Source organism: Mastacembelus armatus, chromosome 5 (assembly GCF_900324485.2).
Source record: "Mastacembelus armatus chromosome 5, fMasArm1.2, whole genome shotgun sequence".
NCBI lineage: Eukaryota > Metazoa > Chordata > Actinopteri > Synbranchiformes > Mastacembelidae > Mastacembelus > Mastacembelus armatus.
The window spans coordinates 19,662,514-19,684,839 of NC_046637.1; the positions used below are offsets into that span (position 1 = coordinate 19,662,514).

Genomic DNA, 22,326 nt, shown 5'->3' on the forward strand with positions numbered 1-22,326 from the left:
GCAATCATCAGGAATACACACTTCTGCAGTGATTCACAGTTTCAGATTTATTATAAATGTCATTAATCTTCAAAAAAAATAAATAAATAAACTTCTGTTGTGCACATTGTGAAATTGGCAGCAAACCCTTCCATTTTAAATTCAAATCTCCTCAAGCACACATTTTACATTTTATGATACAAGGCCAAACATATAGTGCAGTGACACTGAACATTTTCATCAGTCATATCAGTGACACTTCTCCAGAGCTGAAATGTCTCATTAGACAGGTCAGGACCTGACTGATGGCTTCTTGTTTCCCAGATCTTTCTTACCTAACAAGCAGCTTTCAGACTGCAGGAGCAGACGTGCCTCAATTGTCCCGCATGCATCCGTGCATCTGTGTATGGATAGCAGTCAGCACACAGATCAGCCATTTGATTTTTTGGCCGGGGAACAAGCCAGTGTTGATGTTTCTCAAAAACCATGCTATGATGGAGGATGCAAGATAATAAGCAATAGCCACAAAAAAAAAAAAAAAACTGCTATACACTCCTCTCTAGCATGTCATTCTCTGCCAAGCTTAATGTTTAATATGTCATCCTGAGGGTTAGATTCTATAATACCCTGTGAACTGATACAGATCTGCAGAGGAAATTAGCTTTTGACATCAAAGCTTGTCTCTTGGGTATGTAAAAAGCCACTACAATCTCAAGGATATAAATATGTATCTCCTTCAAGTTCTAATGTGAGGCAGCTTTGCTACAAAGGAAGTTTCAGTCAGAGAATAGTTGCGAGTATGAAGCAAATCTTAAAGGTTTAATGGAATAATGTATCTCTGAAAAGCTGTACATAAATTAGTAGAATCAGTCTACAGCCAACAAGGGCCAAGACACCACAGTGCTTTCAGCTATAAAGTAATATTAATAAGATAATATTCTCACAATAACAATGTTAAAATGCCAATGTTCAGCAAGTATAATGTTTTCCACAGTCACCACATTCTCAGTAAAGCTTAATTTCCACTTGTCCATAACAGTGAATGGATTTATGGGTAAGTGTAGGTCACTGATGGTTGCAGATGGTCTGATGCACACAGAGCTAAATGTCCTGCATGCTGATTGGTTAAGAGTCATAAATGTGAATTTCAAATATCAAATATTCGTACATAAAAAGACAAAAAGCAATTTTGGGGATTGCTCAATGCACATTTTTGATATAACTTTTATTGTTCAGTTTGATAGTGGACTTATATGTATGTTGTCTTCTGCTTTACATTTCTAATAAAATCCCCCAGTGATCTGCACTTGCACATTTGTCTGCTGCCTGTATTGTTTCACAGCAATATTTTAATCCTTTCTTTGTCATTGCATGTTCTATCCATCATCACCAACGTGACAGGCTCAGTGTCTCTCTGGTCCATTATTTCATTTAAGTCTCCTGGCAGTTACCTTCAGTAAAGCGAAGGTAGGCTTTGAATAAGGTTAGCAAAGACTAATGTTCTGTTTGAACATCAGCTGTACATCATCTACAAACCCAGCAGCACACGAGGCAATAGGTCAAACATCAGGGAAGGAAACCAACAGGAGAATCCTCAGATGTGACTTTGATACACAAGGGCACAGCACGAGCAGAAGGAAGAAGAATGCTTTCTGCAGAGCTGAGATCCTATTTCCACATAGTCTGGATCTGTAAGCGGATGTCCTGTAACTCTTGACCAGACGTCTTCAAGACTGCAGAGAGGTTTACTGACCCCGCCAGTCTTGTTTACATTCCATTCTGTAAACTCTCATCTAGCTCTGTCTCTATGTGCTCCACTCTCCTTGAATTCCTTGTGATGATGGCACCCAACCCCACCCCCCGTCCCAGCTCTTTGTTTATGTATTCAATAGTTGTTCCAGATGTTGGAAATGATTGAGAGTCAGTGTTCTGAGAAATCACTTGCAGCTCAGTTATGTGGGGAGCTTTCATCAGTGACACAGATCATTACAGTTTCAGTTTGCTACTGTGTCGATGGCAGGAGTGGATGCTATAGACTAAAAAGACAAAGAACAGTAAACTAGATAATGATGATGGATAAGGATACATCACACTGATTCACCCCTGCTGTCAACAGTTTTCAAAATCATAATGGCATTCCTGCGTGTGAGAAGCTGAATGTCACTCTCTTGGATAATTTTTTAAAGCAGCAGCAGCTCATTTTGAGCACATCAGAGCAGCTACAGGATAATCTAAAAGATATTCTGTCCCCTTGGTCATGTGTCTCTAATGTAGATAATTAATACCAAAGAGACAAATGTGTTACTTAAAGGCAAAGACAATCTAGATCTATTCTGCTGCTATTTTAGAGGGCATAAGAAACGAAATGTGGCTAAATCAAGTTTTAGATTCGGTAAAATTGGAAAAAAGAAAGGAAAATTAAAAGAAAGGGCCTTTAAAAAAAAAACGAGATTAGCTTTAGGGCTATAGTTTTATCTTACCTCAGTTTTTAGGTTTTCACAGAGCAAGGAAAAAGGACAGCCTAATGGATTATGAGGAATATCAGTAACATTTCATTCCCACATTACCAATCAAATACAGGACAGGACAATTTTTCAGTCTGACCAGCCACAGTTACACAGAGGTATTCTGATATAGCCTACACAATACCTCTGCTGAGACTTTGTTCCACTACTACTAGAAATCAATACTTTAAAAAAAAGGGCCATGGCTAAGTGGGCACCAAAACAACATCAAAAACATAAATGCCCAATTCATCACGTTTACTGCTGCTATTTCTAACTCACGATACCAGTGTTAGTAAGTAAGCATTGCTGCTTTTCTGTTCCCTCTACTCTATATCTCTTAATGTGACCCAAAGGCACATTAGCTTTCATTAATCAGACAGACACAAAAGGAACAGCATCAAGCGACCTTACCTGTGAGTTGGGGACGTATTTCTAATGGACCACAGCATTACAGATAGTCTTGCTTGTTACCTTCATTTCTTAGCTGCACTGCACACTTCACTTAATAGATAGGGATGTGCTGAGGAGAAATCAAGGACTTCGTTCTAATAGTAGCCAGTAATAAAACAGAAGTTTACTTTCCAATAGCTCCAGGTATACATGTGTGGTTGGGTATAGCCTTGAAATCAGTAATTTAGAGTTCAGCAATGCTGTGAAGGTAACTGACAAGGTAATGTTAACACATGGTTAGGCTGGTTTCCATTATGCAGATATTTCCAAAGAATGCATCCAACTTTCTACCCTTCAAATATCCAAAAAAAAAAAAAAAACCCCAAAAAAACAGCATACTAAAATGTGCAATTGCATCGTAACAAAGCAGCTATGGGGTGTAAGTGGAAAGCAATTAGCATTTCATGTGTTGCTCAAAAATAGCAACAAAACATGTGACAGCACAAGACAATGCTGTTGTTGTTTTCATGCTGAAAACTCACAACAACTTCAGTAACAAAACCAAAAACAAGCATTTTAACACTGGCATTATTATTAAAATGTAATTACATGTTTTTGTTCTTTCTTGCACTTATCCCCCATTTCCATTGACACCCCACACAAGCTGTATTTAGGTAATAACAGTAATTAAATGTTTTGTCATTCATACATTGAAAAGGGTGGAGAGGATAACAATCTCTGATATGATAGGATTATAATAAGAATTAATTGTTTTACAGCTTTTATCCATTTGCCTCTGAGAGATAAACTGTCATCTTACAAAAAAAGAAGGGAAAAAAAAGGTAATTTGGCCTTTTGTAGTGTGTCTGGCATCTGCAGGGCTTTGACAACACCCCAGACATATATCTTTTAAAGACACAGATAATGGTGATCGGACCACCAGGGCCCTGACACACCCTGAGTGCCAATATGGTTGATGTCAGTCAGCTGGGATCTGTTTCAGGCCCAGCTGCTATTGTTAAGTGAAACAGTCCCCCCTAGTCACACTCACAGTGAGACTAGTGTTTTCTGACCTTATATCGAACAAAACTTCCATAAAAGCGAAAATCTGGTTAAAGTTCCCACATTCTTGAAGATCGATCAATTTTACTTAAGTGAGATACACTGGGAATATTGAATATTTAGGGGGAGTTATTTTAAGAAACACATTTTTTGAGTGCTGTATAAGCCTACTATTTCACTCGAGACAACTTAGCATATTTATTATGACTTTGGCTCTAATTAATCCTGCAGCCAGCAAATGTGGTAGTATTAGCGGCTGAAATATGACCTATTTTCTTTCTCCCAGTCCAGTCTCTAACTAAGACATTCTTGAGATAAATAGCTTTCCAAAGAGAGCCCCCCCCCCCCCCCCCCCCCCACCCACCAAACACACACACACATGTAGCAGCTACTTTTTTCTGCCCCTCTCTGTGACAACTTTGATGGTCAATTATATTTAATACACAGTTAGGGCGCAGAAAAAAATCAATTTCAGGAGGGACTAATCCTCCTCTTCAAGCAGACTGTGAAGCCACAAGTCCTGTAGAAATGTTTAGAAATGAAGTGTAATGGAATACATATGTCATGCAGCAGAGGTCTCTGGGACCCCCGCATCCGATACTGCTCACTGCTGGCTCCCCCAGCAAGGAGCAAACACATGTGCCACACTGTACTTTGTCCTCTATGTATATTTATTCTAGCAGATGTTTACTACAAGACAGTATTTTGGACCAATGTCATGTGTTTATCAGGGCCCTTTTAATTATGCTATCATGTTGGGGCTTTGCACATGGCAGGGCCTGCATTTCAGCTCCACACGTGTGGTTGGGATAGTTTACAAACTCTTGGGCTGGAGGTTTGGTGCTTTCACCAGTCTGGTTAGCCTTGGGTACATCTGAGAGACACTCCAGACACCACTGGTGAAGCAACACATGCACAAACAAGTCAATGCTGAAAATGTGTCTTTTAAAAATCACTTTTGGAAAGCCTTAATAGCCTCTTATTTAATTGATTGCACACACGTACAGTCTATCATCAGCACTTCTAAAATGGTTGCAAATGCTTACCCTTTTCAACCCTTGCACTCAGTGTAACACTTTTATTTATTCATTAGCTCTTTAAGCAGCTCACTCAAGAGCCCTTTGGTTATAGAGCATCTTGAGGAGAACAAAGTCATTCCATCTCCAGTTTCAGACCCACTAATATTGACTTGTGTATCTGTTTTTTCTATTTGAGTGCCCATCACTAAGCAACACTGGACAGTCGAGGCAGCATTCAGTTGTTACTGGTACAGTTCCAGGAGGTTAATGATGAGGCTTTGACCGCAGGGACTCCACATCTTTGCACGTCTTCTGTGGTGTGTGTGTGTGTTAACGCTAAAGTGGTTTCAGAGAGAAGAAGCAAATTAAAGAAGAACTGAGAGTGGGTGGAGTGTGTGTGAGGGTGTGTGTGTGTGTGTGTGTGTATGTGCTGGGAAGGGTGGGGGGCCTAAACCATGCAGTTGCCAAAATCCTAATTGTAGGGCAGCATTTATGTTAAAGAACTGTATAGCTTTGTAGCTCTGCAGGAATTCCACTTTTCCTCTTCTGTACTTTAAGAATTGGTGAAGGGATGAATTGTTTGATTTTACATTGTGGTGGACATCTGCTGCTGATATTTAAATTCATCTGGATTACTGAGAAGAACTGATTTTAAGGTGGGCAGGTTTCTGTATAAGATGTCCGAATGTTTAATTAACTAATTATTAATTATTTAATATATTATCTTCTTTTGCATGTATCTGCTCAATGTGCACCAATTTACCATTATTAGAATCTGACATATCTGGATATACATAAATATTTTTAATGGCCCAAGTACACGATGACTAAAAAAATTCTCTCTGTTATGAGACAACACTTGCTCTCAGCAGGGTCCGTGTATTAGATGTCTTACAGGGAGAAGAGTATGGAGCTTCTAAACTTCCTTCATTGGTATCCTGAGCTGAGCTGAACTCTTCGTGCCAACAGGCCTGAAATCATTCTAAGTAGCAATAACGATGTGTACGACTCAAACATCCTATTATATCTCACTTTGCTTGCCCATAAAATGTGATATAAAGACATGTCTTTGCTATATTTTTGGTCAAACAGAGTGGTTTGTTTTTTTTTTGGTGATTTTTCTATATTAAAGGAGAATGAATGACATCAGCACTAGTTGAACCTGAGGTGGAATAATCATAGCCACAGCGTGAGATAAGCAATATTGAGTGTAGTTATTTTTAAGTGTGTTTTTTTTTTTATTTGATCACATTGAATCCTGAGAAGTTGTCAACACTTATGGGCGTTTTTAACAACAAGCACTGAAAATATACAGAAATTTCCAAAACTATAAAATTCTTTCATTTTTACATGTAGGTGTGTCTTTGTATTTGTGCATCTTATTTATTGTTCACTTTGTTTATATGATGTTTTGCCACAGTATATGCTTAGAGAAAAGAGTTTTTCTAGCCATTCAGTATCATTCATAGTAAACCTGTGAGTGACATATTGAACCAGACTGTTTGGTACAATAATTTTTTTGTGCCAACATTCTTATAATGACAGTGATTACATTTAGCATATCTAATTTTTAACATGCTCACTATCTCAGTTTAGTAAAGTAGTTTCCAGCCTTTTAGCTTTTGGACTTTAAAGTAAACTTTCAAATGAATTTTATCAGCTCCACCAGAGACATTTCCCCTCTAACCGTCTCCAGTAGTTCAGTAAAATCAGTAATTTCTCAGAGGATCCCAAATGTCAGAAAAATCAAAGATTAGACAAAAGTCTAAAATTGAAAACAGATGTATGTATCAGAACTTTGTTTTTCTTCATTCCTCTCTCATTAATCATCTGACATCCTCTCAGAATTATCAGGTGACTCTTTGTAAGGGCCTGACCCTAAGGTTGAGAACCCTTGGTTTTGTGTGTTAGCATGTAAAAAATACTAATTAGTATAAAAACACAAAGTACTGAGTGATGTTGTACATTTTACATTCATTTCAAGGATTTGGTCATATAAACTGTCGACAAATGAACATTTTGGAAATGATGGTGGCATATGGAATAAGGATTACCAATGTAATTATGGTTCATGGTTTTAGGGGAGCATGAATACCTAATTCAGATTTTATGGCCATCCATCCACTAGACATTTCCCTTAAAACCTCAAATGCCAACTTCATGGTGTTGCTGGAGGGAAAACCAGGCAATGGCTACAGTCTACAATCTTCACTTTCATGTTAACTTTTATTTTTGTATTGCCATTCATGTTCAATCATGTAGGCCCTGTTTCCACATTATTAGATCAAAAAATGCAATTCGTCAAAAGGTTATCACAATCAACCTTTGCATTTCCCAATCATGATTAGTTAACTATGTGAATTTGTTCCATATTACATGGGCCAGACACATTACAGATGTTATGATTTTTCAGCACAGCAAGTGGCTCTCTGCTGCTACAATATGATAAAGAACAAAGTCAATGAGTTTAAGCAGATTTGTAAGTAAGAACAAGGATTTTTTTTGTCTCTTTTGTCAAAGTGATACATTCCTTGTGGTTTAATTATGTTCTTGTGAGCAAAGATCGACATAGATCTTTGTGGCACAAGTGTTTGTCTGGCCACAACATTGGGAAGCATGACATCATGGGCTAACTTAAAACTATGCTGGAGAAAGTCCAGATAAAAGTGACAGGATATGTATTTAAGTCCAGTTTGGTGTGAGGACTGCACATGCAGCCTCAGAGCTTTATGATATGTGGTATGAAAGCACTACAGCACAATACTGTATTTAGTCTTGAAGATCATTGATGTAGATCTGTTGCAGAGTCAACCTTTGACCTGGAGGGCACTAGGGCAACCAGATGGACAGCTCACATAGACCAGAGAACACAGCATTGTTGTGAACTAAACTGCTGCTTCTGAACTTACACTATATATCTCCGAGTTACCCATCAAACATTTAACATATCATGTCATATTATACATCGAGTATAAACTAACATCACAAGATCATGAATATGAATGTGTTGATAACACAACTTTGATCAAAACAACAAGAAGTCAGATGGAACGTTAATATCGAGCATAAAATGCAAGAAAGTGTGCAGATTATTTCCTGAATGATCATTATCTCACTCATTACATGCTCATAATTTTAATTTGGAAAACAAACCAATGAAGTGTGTTCAAAAGGTGTCATATATATTAAAGTCCTATGAATAATGTGTTACTGATGCAGTGCTGCACACGTTGTTAAAAAAAAATAAAAGTCTGGTTTTAATAAGCATTGCAGTACTCAAGCTGTTCTCAAAGTTACTAATGATGTCCCTATGGGCTTATGATTCTGTGAGCAGTGTTAGTTCTGCTTAAGCTGAGCTCAGCATTCAAACTGTCTGATAATATGATTTTGATAGATCATGACGACACTCAACTTTTACTTACCTGTCAAACATTAACTTTCTAACAGTAAAGCTTTTTTGGGCAGTATTATTTGTTTGCATCGTAGGAAGGCTTACAATGTTGCTTTTCAAACTGAAAAGGCATATGTTCTAATTTACAGTGCCCCTAGAGGTATCAAACAACCCTGGCCGGCTAGACTAACTCTTTTTCTATTCTATACAAAGAGTTAGTCAGTGCATATGACCATGACTCATTGCATAAAGCTCACTCCATTGCAGATAAACGGCTGTGATAGGCCCGGCTCATTTGAAGCCGAAGGAAGAGACTCCCTAAGGCGGGGGCTCCAGACTCACATTCTTTCGCTAAGAAAGTGAGTCTGGCTGGTCAGGGCAGTATTCAACCGTGCAGTTTTCTGTTTTGTTTGTCCACATTTTTTTGTCTCATAGATTTCTTCCTCTAACAGGGGAAAATGTGAATGGAATTTGTTGGAACATATCAAGGTGCAAAGTAAAAAGGACATCTATCAATTTTGAAAGAAAACCTTGCTCTTGATATTTTAAAATGTTTTTTTTAAACACAGAATTGCAGTACATTGATCTGGAGGTGGTAGCTCAGTGAAGGTATATCTTAAAAAATAAATAAATAAATAAAACTTCATCATTATCTGTCAGCCCCACAGGAGACCATTCCAGGGAGGCAGTTCCCAGGTCGACTGCTCCAGCCAGGGCAAGGGGGCCAGTAACGCTCACTGGCTTTATAGCCACAGACTACACTTTATTAGCTGGATTATTCTAAGCCCTTCATGCATTTATTCTTGTACTTTGTAAACTCCATGGACTGTGTTTTTCTGTACCTTGGACTCTTGTTTTCATTTGTGGATTATGCCCCTGAGTTATAGACTTTTCAGTAGGTTGTTTGGATCAGTTATATGGGTGTGATTGTATTGATGCCATTTCAGGACTTCTCTAGCCATCATTTGGTTTATGTACTCATTGCCCTGTTTTTCGTACCCTTGGTGGCGAACACTACTGAGATCTACCTTGGCCACTCAATAGGCAACAACTATGGCATTCTCTACAAGCACAGCCAACATCCAGAGGTATCAGTTTTGGAGGTGTATAGCCCTGGACGCCAGGTGAGGATGATCTCAACCTCCACCATCTTGGACCTCTGGGAAGTATTAAGCAAATGTTATGCCGTGCCTCTGCTGCTGCATCATCTCTACGACTGCGCCACAGACCTCCTTCATGGTACCACACCCCCATGTGGCTGGCTTTTCTCCTTGACAAGGAGTCTCAACAATAATGTAACTTTGAACAACAAAAAAAAGACTTGATGTTGACTGTAATGGCCTGACAAATCCAGGAAATTCCTAAGTGAATGGAAGCCTTTGGACAATCGAATGTACAACACTATATGTTGCTGGACTCTGTGTTCCACACAGTCCGACCTGACACTGCCCCGTCAGATGGCTGATGTGTCTTGCATAGATTTTGCCTAGGAATAGGAATGCATGTTTCTCAGTCTATCCACCATGAAAACAGGATAAACATTTGAACATTTACACATTCTCTGTAAGTTTGATCGCATTTGATCATGAGATGTAACAATATACAGTATGATTTATAGTGTCTGTGATGTGAGTTGAAACATACAAAATCACTGGGGTGGTCTTTTAAACTTCAGCTCTTCAACATACGTTGAGATCTTCCTCTGTCCTCCTTTTTCTAATATTTCATTCTATCCCAGTTTGTTTTTTTCATAACCATGTTTTGTCATTCATTTGTAATTTTTGTTTATTTACTAGCTTTTTTGTCTGCATTGTTTGTGAAGCACTTTGCTTATCAATATTTACAGTACATGTTTACTCTAAGTTGTTACATTAGCCAAAAGAGATGTAGAGTGCATATGGAGACAAAATCCAGAACAGCCTCAAGGTTATTTTCATACTCTTCTACAAAATATAGAAGTTATTCAAGCATTGCTCATTTGTGTAACAAGTAGGTCAAAAACTGGAATACTAAAAAGTGTGTGTGTTTGTGTGTGTGTGTGTGTGTGTGTTTTAACATAGAATTAACATATTTTTGCACATAATATTTTTAAACCAAATCTGTGGTGTGTTATTTTCGGCCCAGCCCACACACTGTTCCCTTTGTGAGAATTATCGTTCTTGTACCATAATCCACAGCAGAGCAACCAATATCTCATGTAAAAGAAACTGGGCTTTTTTTTTTTTTCCTTTTCTTTTTTTTCTTCTCTTTTTATGGACAGTGTTTACAGGAAGGTTGTCTTCAGCTGCACAGTGGAGGTGTGTTTGTTTTCACACTGCTCCAAAGAATATAAGCAGAGACGTTATCTCCAGGCCAATCTGATCTATGCAATGAGAGCAACAGCAGCAGCATTGGCAGGCAGAGACTCCTCTGGACCAAATGGAGTTGAGGTATTTGCCTCTCAGGCATCTGAAATAGGACAGTGAGAGGTGTAGAAGCAGCCCTTCTACAATCTGTTTTTGATTAAGTCATTGTATTGCAAACTGATCATCAGAAAAGACAAATTTTACAGAGGGTACTGTTGTTTGGTCTTTCCCAAGAAAAATCCTCTTTGGCTTAGGGAAATATATATTTTTGGTTATGACAGCTGCCACAGATTTTTCATTTTACAGAATAAACCAGAAAAACTGAAGATAACAGCAGTAAAGGACAGCATGCCAAACTATGACTCCAACAATGGAAAATTAAAACTTCTGTGAGCCTGGTTTCAAATTTGAAGCACTCTGTAATCTTAAATATCCATGACTAAATAAAAGGAAATGTTAAGAAAAAAAAAAAAAAAAGCAAAAAAAAAAAAAAAAAAAAACATGCAGTATTCTCCATGCAGTATGTGGCATCAGTCTTTTGCCAGTCAGTCCCACCTACTTCCAACTCTAAAAAACAGAAATGGCACTGAAATTTTTCATTTGAAAAACATTTGAAAAAACAAAATTGTTCTTAACTTAAAATCATTATGTTTATATAGGACCATGTTCTTCTGACTGAGAAAAAAGTTTTTTAGGCTTTGAGTTTTAACCTCTATTTCTGAAACTTACAGACAAAAACATCAAACATCAAAGGAAATGAAAAACAATCACTTGATTATGTGGTCATCTGTTCAGATGAAGCCTGCATTTAAAAACAGAAGTCTACAAATACTTAATTTCAGCAACCATATAAATTGAGTCAAACCCAGACCAGTGTTCCCCATAAGGGAAAGCAATACCTATGACCTCAGTCTGTCAATTTGGTAATGGCTAATTAGAAGAGGCTTGTTTTCTATTAGGCCCTAATGTTACCTAATGTTACACAGACCATAGCCTTGTTTCCGTGTATATTAAGTTAACCCTCAGTGAAGCCCTCTCACTGGTGCGATGCTGGAATAACTGGTTTGGCTGCTCTGATTAGGTTAGGTTGTTTGTTCTTGTCCTTGATTGCATACACAATAATGACACTGTCAGCATAGTATTTTTTCTTTTAAATCCTAGTATTTGGCACTTATTGTATGTTTCGGATTTAGCTAACCACTTTTCTGAAATGGTCCTGATAAGCTCCAAGCAGAAAAAGCTCATATTTGGATGAATGGCTTGCTTGCTGTCTTCACTTATTTATGAACAATGTAATTCCTCTGCCTTCTTTATTCTGTGTTTGATCAGCTGGGATTAATATAATAAAGGCTGCAATATTCAAGACTGAATTTTAATTTATTAATAAGAACAAGCCCTACCTAAATTACCTGTCATTTCTTGCTGTTTCCTTACTGTGTTATCTGCACTGGACTGTGTTTGTCAGTGCAAATATCAGAGTTATAAATGTGTATGTGAAAGTTTCATAAGAGTGTTTTGATCTGCCAATTTTGTGGCTTAGTTTAGGCAACAACTTAGTAAATATCATGACTAAAAGAAACGTTGGTTACATATTGTAACCTAAAATTCTGTGAATTGAACGCAGCCCTCTGGGCTGTCGCTGATGGGTCAAATCCATTCTTCGCGCTTGCACACTGAAGAGAAATTTGTATACGCCCCCCCTGGCATGGGCCCCCTCACACAAATTGAATGTCTCAAACACATCCACAACTCTCAGACATATACAGTGGTTCGGGTGACCCTTTCCCTTAGAATCTAACTGGTCTTTCTTCAGCCAGTATGAGGGACCAGTGGAGCCCACAGCCCAGAGGGCTGAGCCCAATTTACAGAAACATGGGTTACAATATGTAACCAATGTTCTGTCTCATTGGGGAGCAACCCTCTGGGCTATTGCTAATGGGTCAAAGTGATGAAATGCTCTACATCTCACTGGGCCTGACAACCCAGGAGAAGTGCCAGAAACAAGGAATCTTAACAGACTACCTGACCCGAAGCAAAGCGAGTGCCATGTGACATGCACAAGCGCCAGCATACTAAAGAACTGAGCCCTAAACCATAGAAGATGTGCTGCAGCCTCCTGTGGGGATGCATGGGGAGAAGGCACCCTTGCTGAAAAGCCAATCATTTTGCCCCATATGATGCCATAGTTGACAGAGCATGCACACCCTGAATGGTAACAATGACACCAGGGGAAAATCCCAAGCCCTCTAAGTATTCCCTCTCAGTGACCAAACCCACAGGAGCTACCTTATCAGCAGGGGGCTGAGAATTGTTAACCCATCCACATCCACTAGCAAAACAACCAAAATAACTCCTTTCGACAACAGATCTTATATTTCTGTTAGCAGCACCCGAGCATGTGCTGGCGAGATGAGGCATGTTTCCATAACCCTGCTGAATGGACATCATGTGAAGCCCTTCTGTTGCTCTACCTGACATTCCCTGTGGGGCGAAGACAGGCTGTGACATGGCACTGGAACCTCTCTTCTTCCTCTGTAGTGGATAAGAGCTCCATCGCCAGCTCCTTGAAGTGGGATCTGAATAGGCCGTCGATGGGTCTATCCAACAGATCCCTCCTCGCTATCTCCAGGATGGGTAAGAGATGCAGCCAGATGTTTGCCCTCGTCTGCCAGACCATTCCCACGGTGATGTGGTGCACACACTTTGCCCCAACCAGCGATGCCAGACTCTTTTCCAATGCTGGGACAATGGGAAAACCCCCCACAGTCAGGTTGGCCACTTATGTGATGGTGGAGAAGGTCAATACCAGTGCCTTCAGTTTGGTGATTCTCAATGCTGCCGTGGAGAGATAAGCAGTGATGGAGCTGTTCTCATCCAGCAGTCACCGCATCACCAACTTTCAATGGCACATTTTGGTGAAGACGTGGATACATGAATATTTAGCTCAAAATGAATCATTTTCAGCTGCAACACAAACATGTCTTTGTCTCACTTTTCAAAGGTAGAGACCACCACCTCTACCTTTGCCTCTGAGAGACAACAGCCACTATTTGCACAGTGACTGGAGGTCACTTCTGAGGAAATGCAAAGTGTGATGTGACGTGTTTTAAGTAAAAAACAGCAAATGCTTTCATTTTTCTGTTGAGCACAGTTTCCATCATAACCATTGTATTAATCAGTCAAAGGCCATACTTTGCTAATCCTGTGGATAATGTTCTGCATTCTAACACCACTCATGGAGCAAGAGATACCAGCTAGTTGAACAGGTCTGTGACAAACCACTCCACACAAGAGCACTCCACGCAATTAATAACCTTGGCTTGTCCTATATTTTGAATTTATTCATTGTACATGTGGGAGACAGGACAGAGGTGAAGTGAATTCAAACCAAAACAACCCTTTAATGTACAGTCAGAAAAAAATCTGATTTATGTGACTGAGAGATTTATTATGTAAGACATAATAACACACGCTCACAGTCAGTGTTTATATTCAGCATTTGTCTTTACCATTACCATATTCAAATAGAAGTCATCTAATGAGCTGCTCCCAGAGTTGTATAATAAAGGCAGAGAAATGTTTACAGTGCTCAGTAACCATACTCAGAATTGTCTGTTTGCTGAAGATGCATTAAAGTTGCATGCCACAGCTAAAACAGAAAAGCATTTGCACATGTCCTATCCCGTCGCCTCCAACTGCTCTGCACACAGTATATTAACATAGGTCCCCCCACATATGATGTAGCACAGAGTGGCCACTGAACAGGTAGCCTGGACACTATGTAAGAAGTGAGTTTCATGGAAATATGAGTTACTCTTGTGCCATCAAATCCTCTGTAATGGTTGAGGTAAAATATGGCCTCACTAACTGATAAGGGTCTTGATCCTTTAGCCTGCTTTTAGGATTTTGAAAAAGATCTATAGCAGAAGAGAACATAATTTGTTATTGCCATTTTTACTGGTTTCCTGCACAAATGATAAGTTGAATCTAAACATTTTGTACATTCACTATGCTGGGATGACCTGTCAACACCATAGTCACAGCTTGCTGGTTCATGGTTGCTGTTGCCATTATCAACAGGCTTTCAACAAAGTATCTTTTACCTGCCGCTCTGGCCCTGGTGTTACAGCTTCTCCAGTGCCATAGATTGTACACAGAACAGACAGGACTTGTCATGAAGTGAGTGCAATGCGGCGTCTGAAACTATGTTATCGGTTATGTGGTATCTACTGGCTCAATGGCCACACTATATCCAACTCTCTTTATATAGACATATGTTACAATTTTGTACTGTTGCCCCTTAAAACCTGTAAAGTCATTAATTTTCAGCTGTGTGTGGGTTTTTTGATGAAAGGTCACAGGGTAAGCAAGCAAAATTATTTTTCCCTTACAAGCATTTACATACATTATGTGTTCAGTTAATTTACTACTCTAATTATATTATAAAATATCCTATTTGCTAAGCAGAAAAACTCATTAACTGTCCAACGTGGAAAGCTGTCAAATAATTGTGCTCAGCGAATTTCACAGCAGCCTGCACCTTTGATTTTGTTGTTTCACACACTCTGACGAACTTTAAAGCAAAGGCTTCAAAGGAAATATCTGGAGGTCACCAAAAACAGTGCAGTCTGTATGGATCATGAATACCCACAGTAAAAATGGTCCTTTATTTTTTGAGATGGTGAAGTGGAAATGTTTGTCTGATGATGCAGCTAAAGAGATGTTCATAATCGAAAACTCCTTGTGGCACATCCATCCCACACAAGCACAGGAAGAACATGCAAACTCCACACAGAAAGGCTCCTGCTGGGTTTCAAACCAGGAACCTTCTTGCACTGAGGCAACAGTGCTAACAAGTAATCCATCCTTGTGGAACAATGACAATTTATAATAATTTATGGCAAAGATGACACTGTGAATGAAAATGTTGCATGAACCAAACGTGCAATGAACAGACACCACCACCCTTAAACTGGGTATAGTTCAAAGAAAAAAAAATGTCATTAAGCATTAAATGCACTTTAATGCACTTTAAAATCAAAATAGTTTAAAGACTGGTTTATCTTTAAACTTCTTTCTTTAAGCATTTTTTAATAAGCCTCAGAGATAAGATGTGCCAAGTGTACTTTGAATAATATTTATGGACCCTGTGGGAACAGAGCTTCCAGAGAATCAGCAGTGCTTCACAGGCTTCAGAAAGAAACTTTTGATTGGAGAATCTCAAGTGCCTTCCTCCCCTTCTCCCCCCTGCAGAGGGACTCATCTGTTCCTAATATTACATCCTTGTGCTTTGGAAACCTTTGTAACTAATGCATTATGCTAGTCCATCTGAAAAAAAAATGCTGAAGGATTTATATGAGATCTAAAGCAGTTCACACTTTGCTGCTAGTTTCAGGTCAAGAACATGTGATTGCACATTGTCATTACTTGAGAATATGAAAAGGGATTCTGGAGCAATTAGTTTCAACCCTGGTTGAGTTTTTTGTTTGTTTTGTTTTTTGTTTTTTGTTTTTTGTTTAGCAGGCTCATATGTAATATGATTGCTTTGTTGAGTGTTGTTTTGAAATTGTCTATGGGGACAAATGTTATTAAAATATGTTATTCAGCCATAATGTCACCCGCTGCTTAAGAGTTTTTGCTCTTTTTTCCTCTTTATGTATCCCACATGTTCATCCATACCTCAACATATGACTCGCAGGACCATTCCAGTGGCACACTTACCAGACTGTTGTCACCGTGGTAATAATAAGACGATCCATCCAACTATTTTACCAGCAGGTGTGCTGGACCTGTGTTGTCATGGATAAAGTCATAAACACACCATTATGGTTATGGAGTTCTTTTAGTTTCATTAGGTTGAGATACAGAAACAACTTGGTTAGGTTTAGGAAAATGGCATGGTTTTGGTCGTCATGGTTACAGTAAGAATCGTAAGTTTGTGGAATGATCATGATTAAAAACAATGTTTCACATAAGAATTGAACACTTGTGTTTTATGACCATGCCCAACCTCCTGCTAATCAGAATTTCTAAATATTACGTCACCTAATTTTGCACGTCATAGTTACTATGACCACTAGAGGTCGCCTAACTGTAACATGCATTTGTTAGTCAGAATAACCTGTTGGTGCCAACTCATTTTGTTATTCAGTCTTTTTCATAACAGTGTAGAGCAACTATGAGCAGCACGAAGCATTTTTTTTCATATTTAATGGGCTTGAATACTTGGATTTTACTACATCTTTATTCACGTTACAAAAATATCAAGCACATCAATCATTATTGAATATAAATTACAGCTTACTATTCTAAGTTTTCCTTCCTGGAAAAAGCCTTTCAGTAGACTATCACTTTGCTGTTACAAATTACAAGAAGTGAACAGTCATAAATTAGCCTCAGGCAAACATTAAAACCAATCATGCCCATAACTTTAAACTAAACAACAGCTACATTATAATAAAGAACACACATGTTCATTCATGTACAAACCAAAATGAAGAGGGCAGACTTTCTCATAGTAATTATTATGATATTAGCAGCAGCCATAGTGGCTACACCAATAAAACTTGTAATTATGATAATTATTACTATTATTATCATTATTATTATTGGTCACGAAGGGTAGTCCAGCCAAAGAGGGCAGAAGCACAGTGTCTACATGTATCTATCTTAAGATTTAATTAGCTGCTGTATGGGACTGCAGATTTAGGTCAGAATTTGTTCTGACTTTGACCTAGTTTATATAAATTGCGGATTTTCTCTACTTATGCAGTTCTGCTTTTGGGTAAATCTGGGTCCTACTGATCCATATCCTGTTTCTGACCTCCCTAAGAGAGTTCATCACAGCCTACTATGAGAAGCAAAGCAAAATAGTTATTGGATTTTCTTGATGTACACATGGCATTTTGTGATAACTATCTTTTTGGCAATGGCAAATATTTGGCACATTGCTATCTCTAATGTGTTTTTCTGCATTTGATTATCAGTTGCATTTAGCAAGACGTCGCTTCTGTGGTACAACATTTTAATCAGTTGGGACTGTCATACCTGTATATTATTAAAAGTGGATTTTTAAAAGCACCACTGCTGACACCTGTGTTGTGGAATCATTACCAATCGCACATTCACTTATTTATGCCTATGAGGATGTTGTGACGGTTGAGCTGCTGTTCCCTGTCATAACAGAATGACAGGGCTTGAGCTGTTGTTTGGTTCACACCATCTGTCAGAAGAGCAGGCGTGTGTAGCCTTGTTGGTTCCCAGCCACAAGGCCAACCTGTCTATAAGGTCACCCTGAGACCTTTCCAAACCGCTTTTAAAGTTACTCATTCACTCAAGGCGCTGGAGCAAGAAAACTCCAATTCCTCTTGTGAGAGACACAATAAGTCACTGATGTTTGTAAGAAAAACAAACCATACTATTGGCATATAAATCATTTGATGGGTAGACAATATTACTGACTCCCCAGGGAGTTGCAAGCGCATGGGAAACCACAGCGAGATGGATAGTGTATTCCTTTTGTAAGTACATCATGTTTCAGCGCAACATGAAAAGGCATCTTGAAGAGCAATAACTCATCTTTGCAGTTTCCCACATGACCCTCATGTCTTTGACATATCTAAAGAAGAGTGGTGATGATTACTAAATGGCCCAACTCCAAAGCCATGTACAAAACGCCCTCATCACACGTGCTGAAACCTAGATCTCTCTGTTGCTGTACAACAAAGACTTCAAGTAAAAAGGTTCAACAGTGAAACCCAAGACCACTCGGTCCATGTCACTCAGAGCATGCATAACTATTCACACACTGTTTTGCTCAGGAAATCCATGCATTTCTTGTTTGGCAGATCACTGTTGGTAATAAATGATGATTATTATGTGATGATTTATTGTCTTTCTTCTTAACAGCTAAATGAGAAGGTTGATATTGCTCTCATTTGTGTATGTTAACCATAAAGATACATACACAAGACAGACATTAGTCTATTAGTCTGGAGAATGAGAGCAGAAGAAAACTGCTGGCCCGGCTTTGTCCAAAGATTTACATCACCACACCCTAACTACTGGTTTGTTCACTTCAGAGTAAGGCTACCTTTCCCCTTGCTTACAGTCTTTATGTGAACCTAAGCTAAACAACTGCTACAGTACCTCTGGCTTTATATTTAATGCATAGACATCAATGTGGTATCAATTTTCATTAAATGGTGAATATTCATGTTTCCAAAACCTATTCCTTGGCATCACAAATCCTAAAGTTCCAAAATTGGAAGCTTAGATGCTTGTGTGGCAATTATCTCCCAATGCTATTTTGGTCCAACAGCTCTGGAGCAAGTATCTAAATCCAGTCTGTCCTGATCCTCACAGTTTTCATTTGGAGTAGTGGGATTAGCTCTTATCTCAACTGGGACATTGTCTGTCTTTAGACTGGACCCAACACTGACTTGTCTAAGCCCCCTCTGTTGCCACCTCACCCAGCTTTATGAAAAACATTCCTAAACAGACCATTTCTGTAGATAGCATATCAGTTTCTGTAGCATACTTTAACATCATAAAAATAAAAAAAAAAAACAGTTCCTCATACCTTCCTGCTTGCTTTGACTCCAAAGCGTACTACAAAAACAACTGCTTATTTATTCTCACTCAATTTTGAGAGCAGACATTTATCAAACTGAGGCAGACCAAACTGACTCTCACAGTAAACAGCCAGGCACAGGCAGGCGAGTTGTTTATTCCTGGACTGAAATAATAAATCACAGGTGGCAGAGGTTGAGAGGCTGGGCATAGCTGGTAGGTTGCTGGTTTGATTCTGCAGCATTGAACACAATATTCTACCATTTTCAAAGCACCCAGAGCACAAGTGCTAGATTTGGATAGCAACGTGAAGCTCTGACCTGTGAAATGATATATGGCCATAAACAGCTGATGTGCATCAGCATGAAACAAATCCAATCACTTCCTGAAAACTGACTGAAGAAACAGGTAAAGAAAATGACCACCCCTCTCTTTCATTTTTCATCTGTTCATTTTTGTCCCCGCTGTTCCACGTTTCTTGACACACAATATGTTAAGTGTTATAAAGGTGATTTTGAAAGGTTCAAGCCAAAAGTGCTAAAGAAAAAGAAGTAATCACACAGTGAGTGCGAAACTGACTGTACACACAGTACAAGGACCTTTGACATGTTCTGCACAGGGAGTTTTTCTTCCACCTCATCTAAGACATCCCATAACAGTGTCGGATTACCCGCAAGCTCAGACTCTCTCTGTCACACTTTGTCCATGAAGTCTTTGATAAGCCCTTGTTTTCAGTTCTGGATAATGCACATATGGAAACATTTTATTGAGCATGGTATTGCATAAAACTGGATTTCCGAAAGAGGAGGCAACCAGTAGTTACGGGTATCTAATCAAGGCAGGGTGATTCCTTTTTCTTCACTGAGCTCATCCAGCATGCCCACTGAAATTTCAGTTACAATTCACATACGTCTCAAACTATAGAAGCTCCTGCTGGGATTGAAAATGAATTTCGATCAAAGTGTCAAGGCGGTGAAATAGTCAGCGTAAAGCCGTGCTTTCTTTACATAAGGAGTGCGCTGAGAGGTGTGTTCAAACAAGAACCCAGTCGGGGTGCTGCAAATATTCATATTCATACAACACTTTGCAATCCTTTTTGATTTTCCCAACATTTACCAGATCTCCTCACTCAAAGTGTGTTGTAACTTGAAAGTTTCACTTGTGGTTGTGCTGGTGATGTCCTTCCAAAGTTGCTTGTTTTCACAAGTGTTGTACATGCCTGAACGCACACCCACTATGTTGTAAATATCTAACTGTCATGTCACCTTGTCTAACATATAGCGACTACAATTTGGCAGTTTATCATGTAGAAATATCCAGGTGGTGAATATAGCTTTAGGGATGGGAGACTTTATCAGCATTGTCAAACTATACATGTAATCGAGTACATTATGTAGGTTACATCAATAGTGCAGGCTGTGCATAGAAATAGACAAGGTCCTCCTACCTTTGTTGGTCAAGTTTATATCCTTTTATAATAATCTCAAAAAGTTGTACTTGACATATTTTGAAATAATTAGTGACTCTCACTCCCATGAGTATAATAATACCATACAAAATGTCTATTGTGCCTAAAACTTGTATTTTGACAGAAAAACATTTTTATGCTGTTTCAAGTCACATGCGCAGGTATTATCGTAGTTACGGTAAAAGATTTCCCCACACTTGCGCCCCTAGGAACGATGCCTTCACTGACTATCAGGATAGTAACTTTTACCAGTTCTAGTCTTGTGAACAGTGTGCAAAAGTTTAGATTTCATTTTTTGATGACAGGGACCAAGCATCGCGGGTTATCAGCAGAGAATGAAATCTGCAGTAGCATATTAAAGAATAAACTACATGTAGACTAACTTTTATTTTTAACAATTAAAGCCTAAAGTTTAGGTGCCTTAAAAAGCCTTTAGCAACTGTATATTACCTAGATTATGTCTTGTTTCATTTTGCAATTGCACAACAAAGTGTTTTGCGGTTTCAAAAGTTAAAAAAAGTTTGTCTACTTTCGCCTTAAGTTTACAAAACTTTACAAAGTGTTAGCGTACGAGGCGCACCTGAAGGCATCAAAAGTCTCGGTCAATTAGTGGAGTTTAGATACTGAGGAGAGCTTGTACTCTGTCTGTGAGCGCTCCACCAATGACCAGCTAAAAACGCCCCACTGCTCCGACTCAGATCTGCGGGGGTGGGGAGTACACAAGTTGGGATTCGGACTTTGGAAAACCATGGGATTCGAGCTGGACCGCTTCAAAGGGACCGTGGACCCGGATTTCAAGTGCAACTTATGCAATAAAGTCCTGGAGGACCCGCTGACGACTCCGTGCGGTCACGTCTTCTGCTCCGGCTGCGTGTTGCCCTGGGTCGTCCAGCAGAGCAGCTGCCCCGTCAAATGTCAGCGGATCTCCACCAAAGAGCTGAACCACGTCCTGCCTCTGAAAAACCTCATCCTCAAGCTGGACATCAAATGTGACAACCATGCCAGGGGATGCGATGCAGTAGTGAAGCTGCAGCATCTGGCCGAACACGCCGAAATGTGCGACTACTCCCCGGCAAAGTGCAGGAATAAAGGATGCGACGAGGTGCTCAACCTGAAGGACATGGATGCTCACATGCGGGAGACGTGCGACCACAGACCGGTGGGGATATGCGAGAACGGCTGCGGGTTGATGCTCATCCATAAAGAGCAGAAATTAAACAGCCACTGCTGCGTGAGAGCCCTGAAGGCGCACAACAGCGCGCTGCAATGCAAAATCATCAGCCTGGACAGAGAGTTCAAGAAGCAAACTATTAAAGCCAACAAGAGGGAGAAGTCACTCCTGGCACAACTTTCCGCCGTGCACAGTGAGCTGCAGATGACAGCGCTGAAATATCAGAAGAAATTCACCGAGTACAGCGAGAGGATCGACTCCCTCACCCAAACCGTGGCTTTCTCCTGCAAGGTAAGCGGCAAAGTTTCTGCTTTCAGACAGAACAAGAAGTTTCTCTCTTATCCCACAGTTGTGTTTTCCTGTTGCTGAGGGGAAATCTGAATTCTCCCGAGTCACATCAGATAAAACCAAAACTGCAAGAAA

General features: G+C 39.4%; 1 protein-coding gene across 2 annotated transcripts in view; it reads left to right on the forward strand.

The window, feature by feature from the left end:
* The first annotated feature begins 21,360 nt into the window (after positions 1 to 21,360).
* pdzrn3b (PDZ domain containing RING finger 3b) overlaps positions 21,361 to 22,326 on the forward strand; it is an 87,600-nt gene continuing 86,634 nt past the window's right edge. For both annotated transcript variants that reach the window (XM_026307955.1, XM_026307956.1), the window contains exon 1: positions 21,361 to 22,194. In XM_026307955.1, coding sequence (XP_026163740.1) covers positions 21,481 to 22,194 — 714 coding nt within the window. In that variant the 5' untranslated portion in view covers positions 21,361 to 21,480. The remainder of the gene's footprint in view (positions 22,195 to 22,326) is intronic.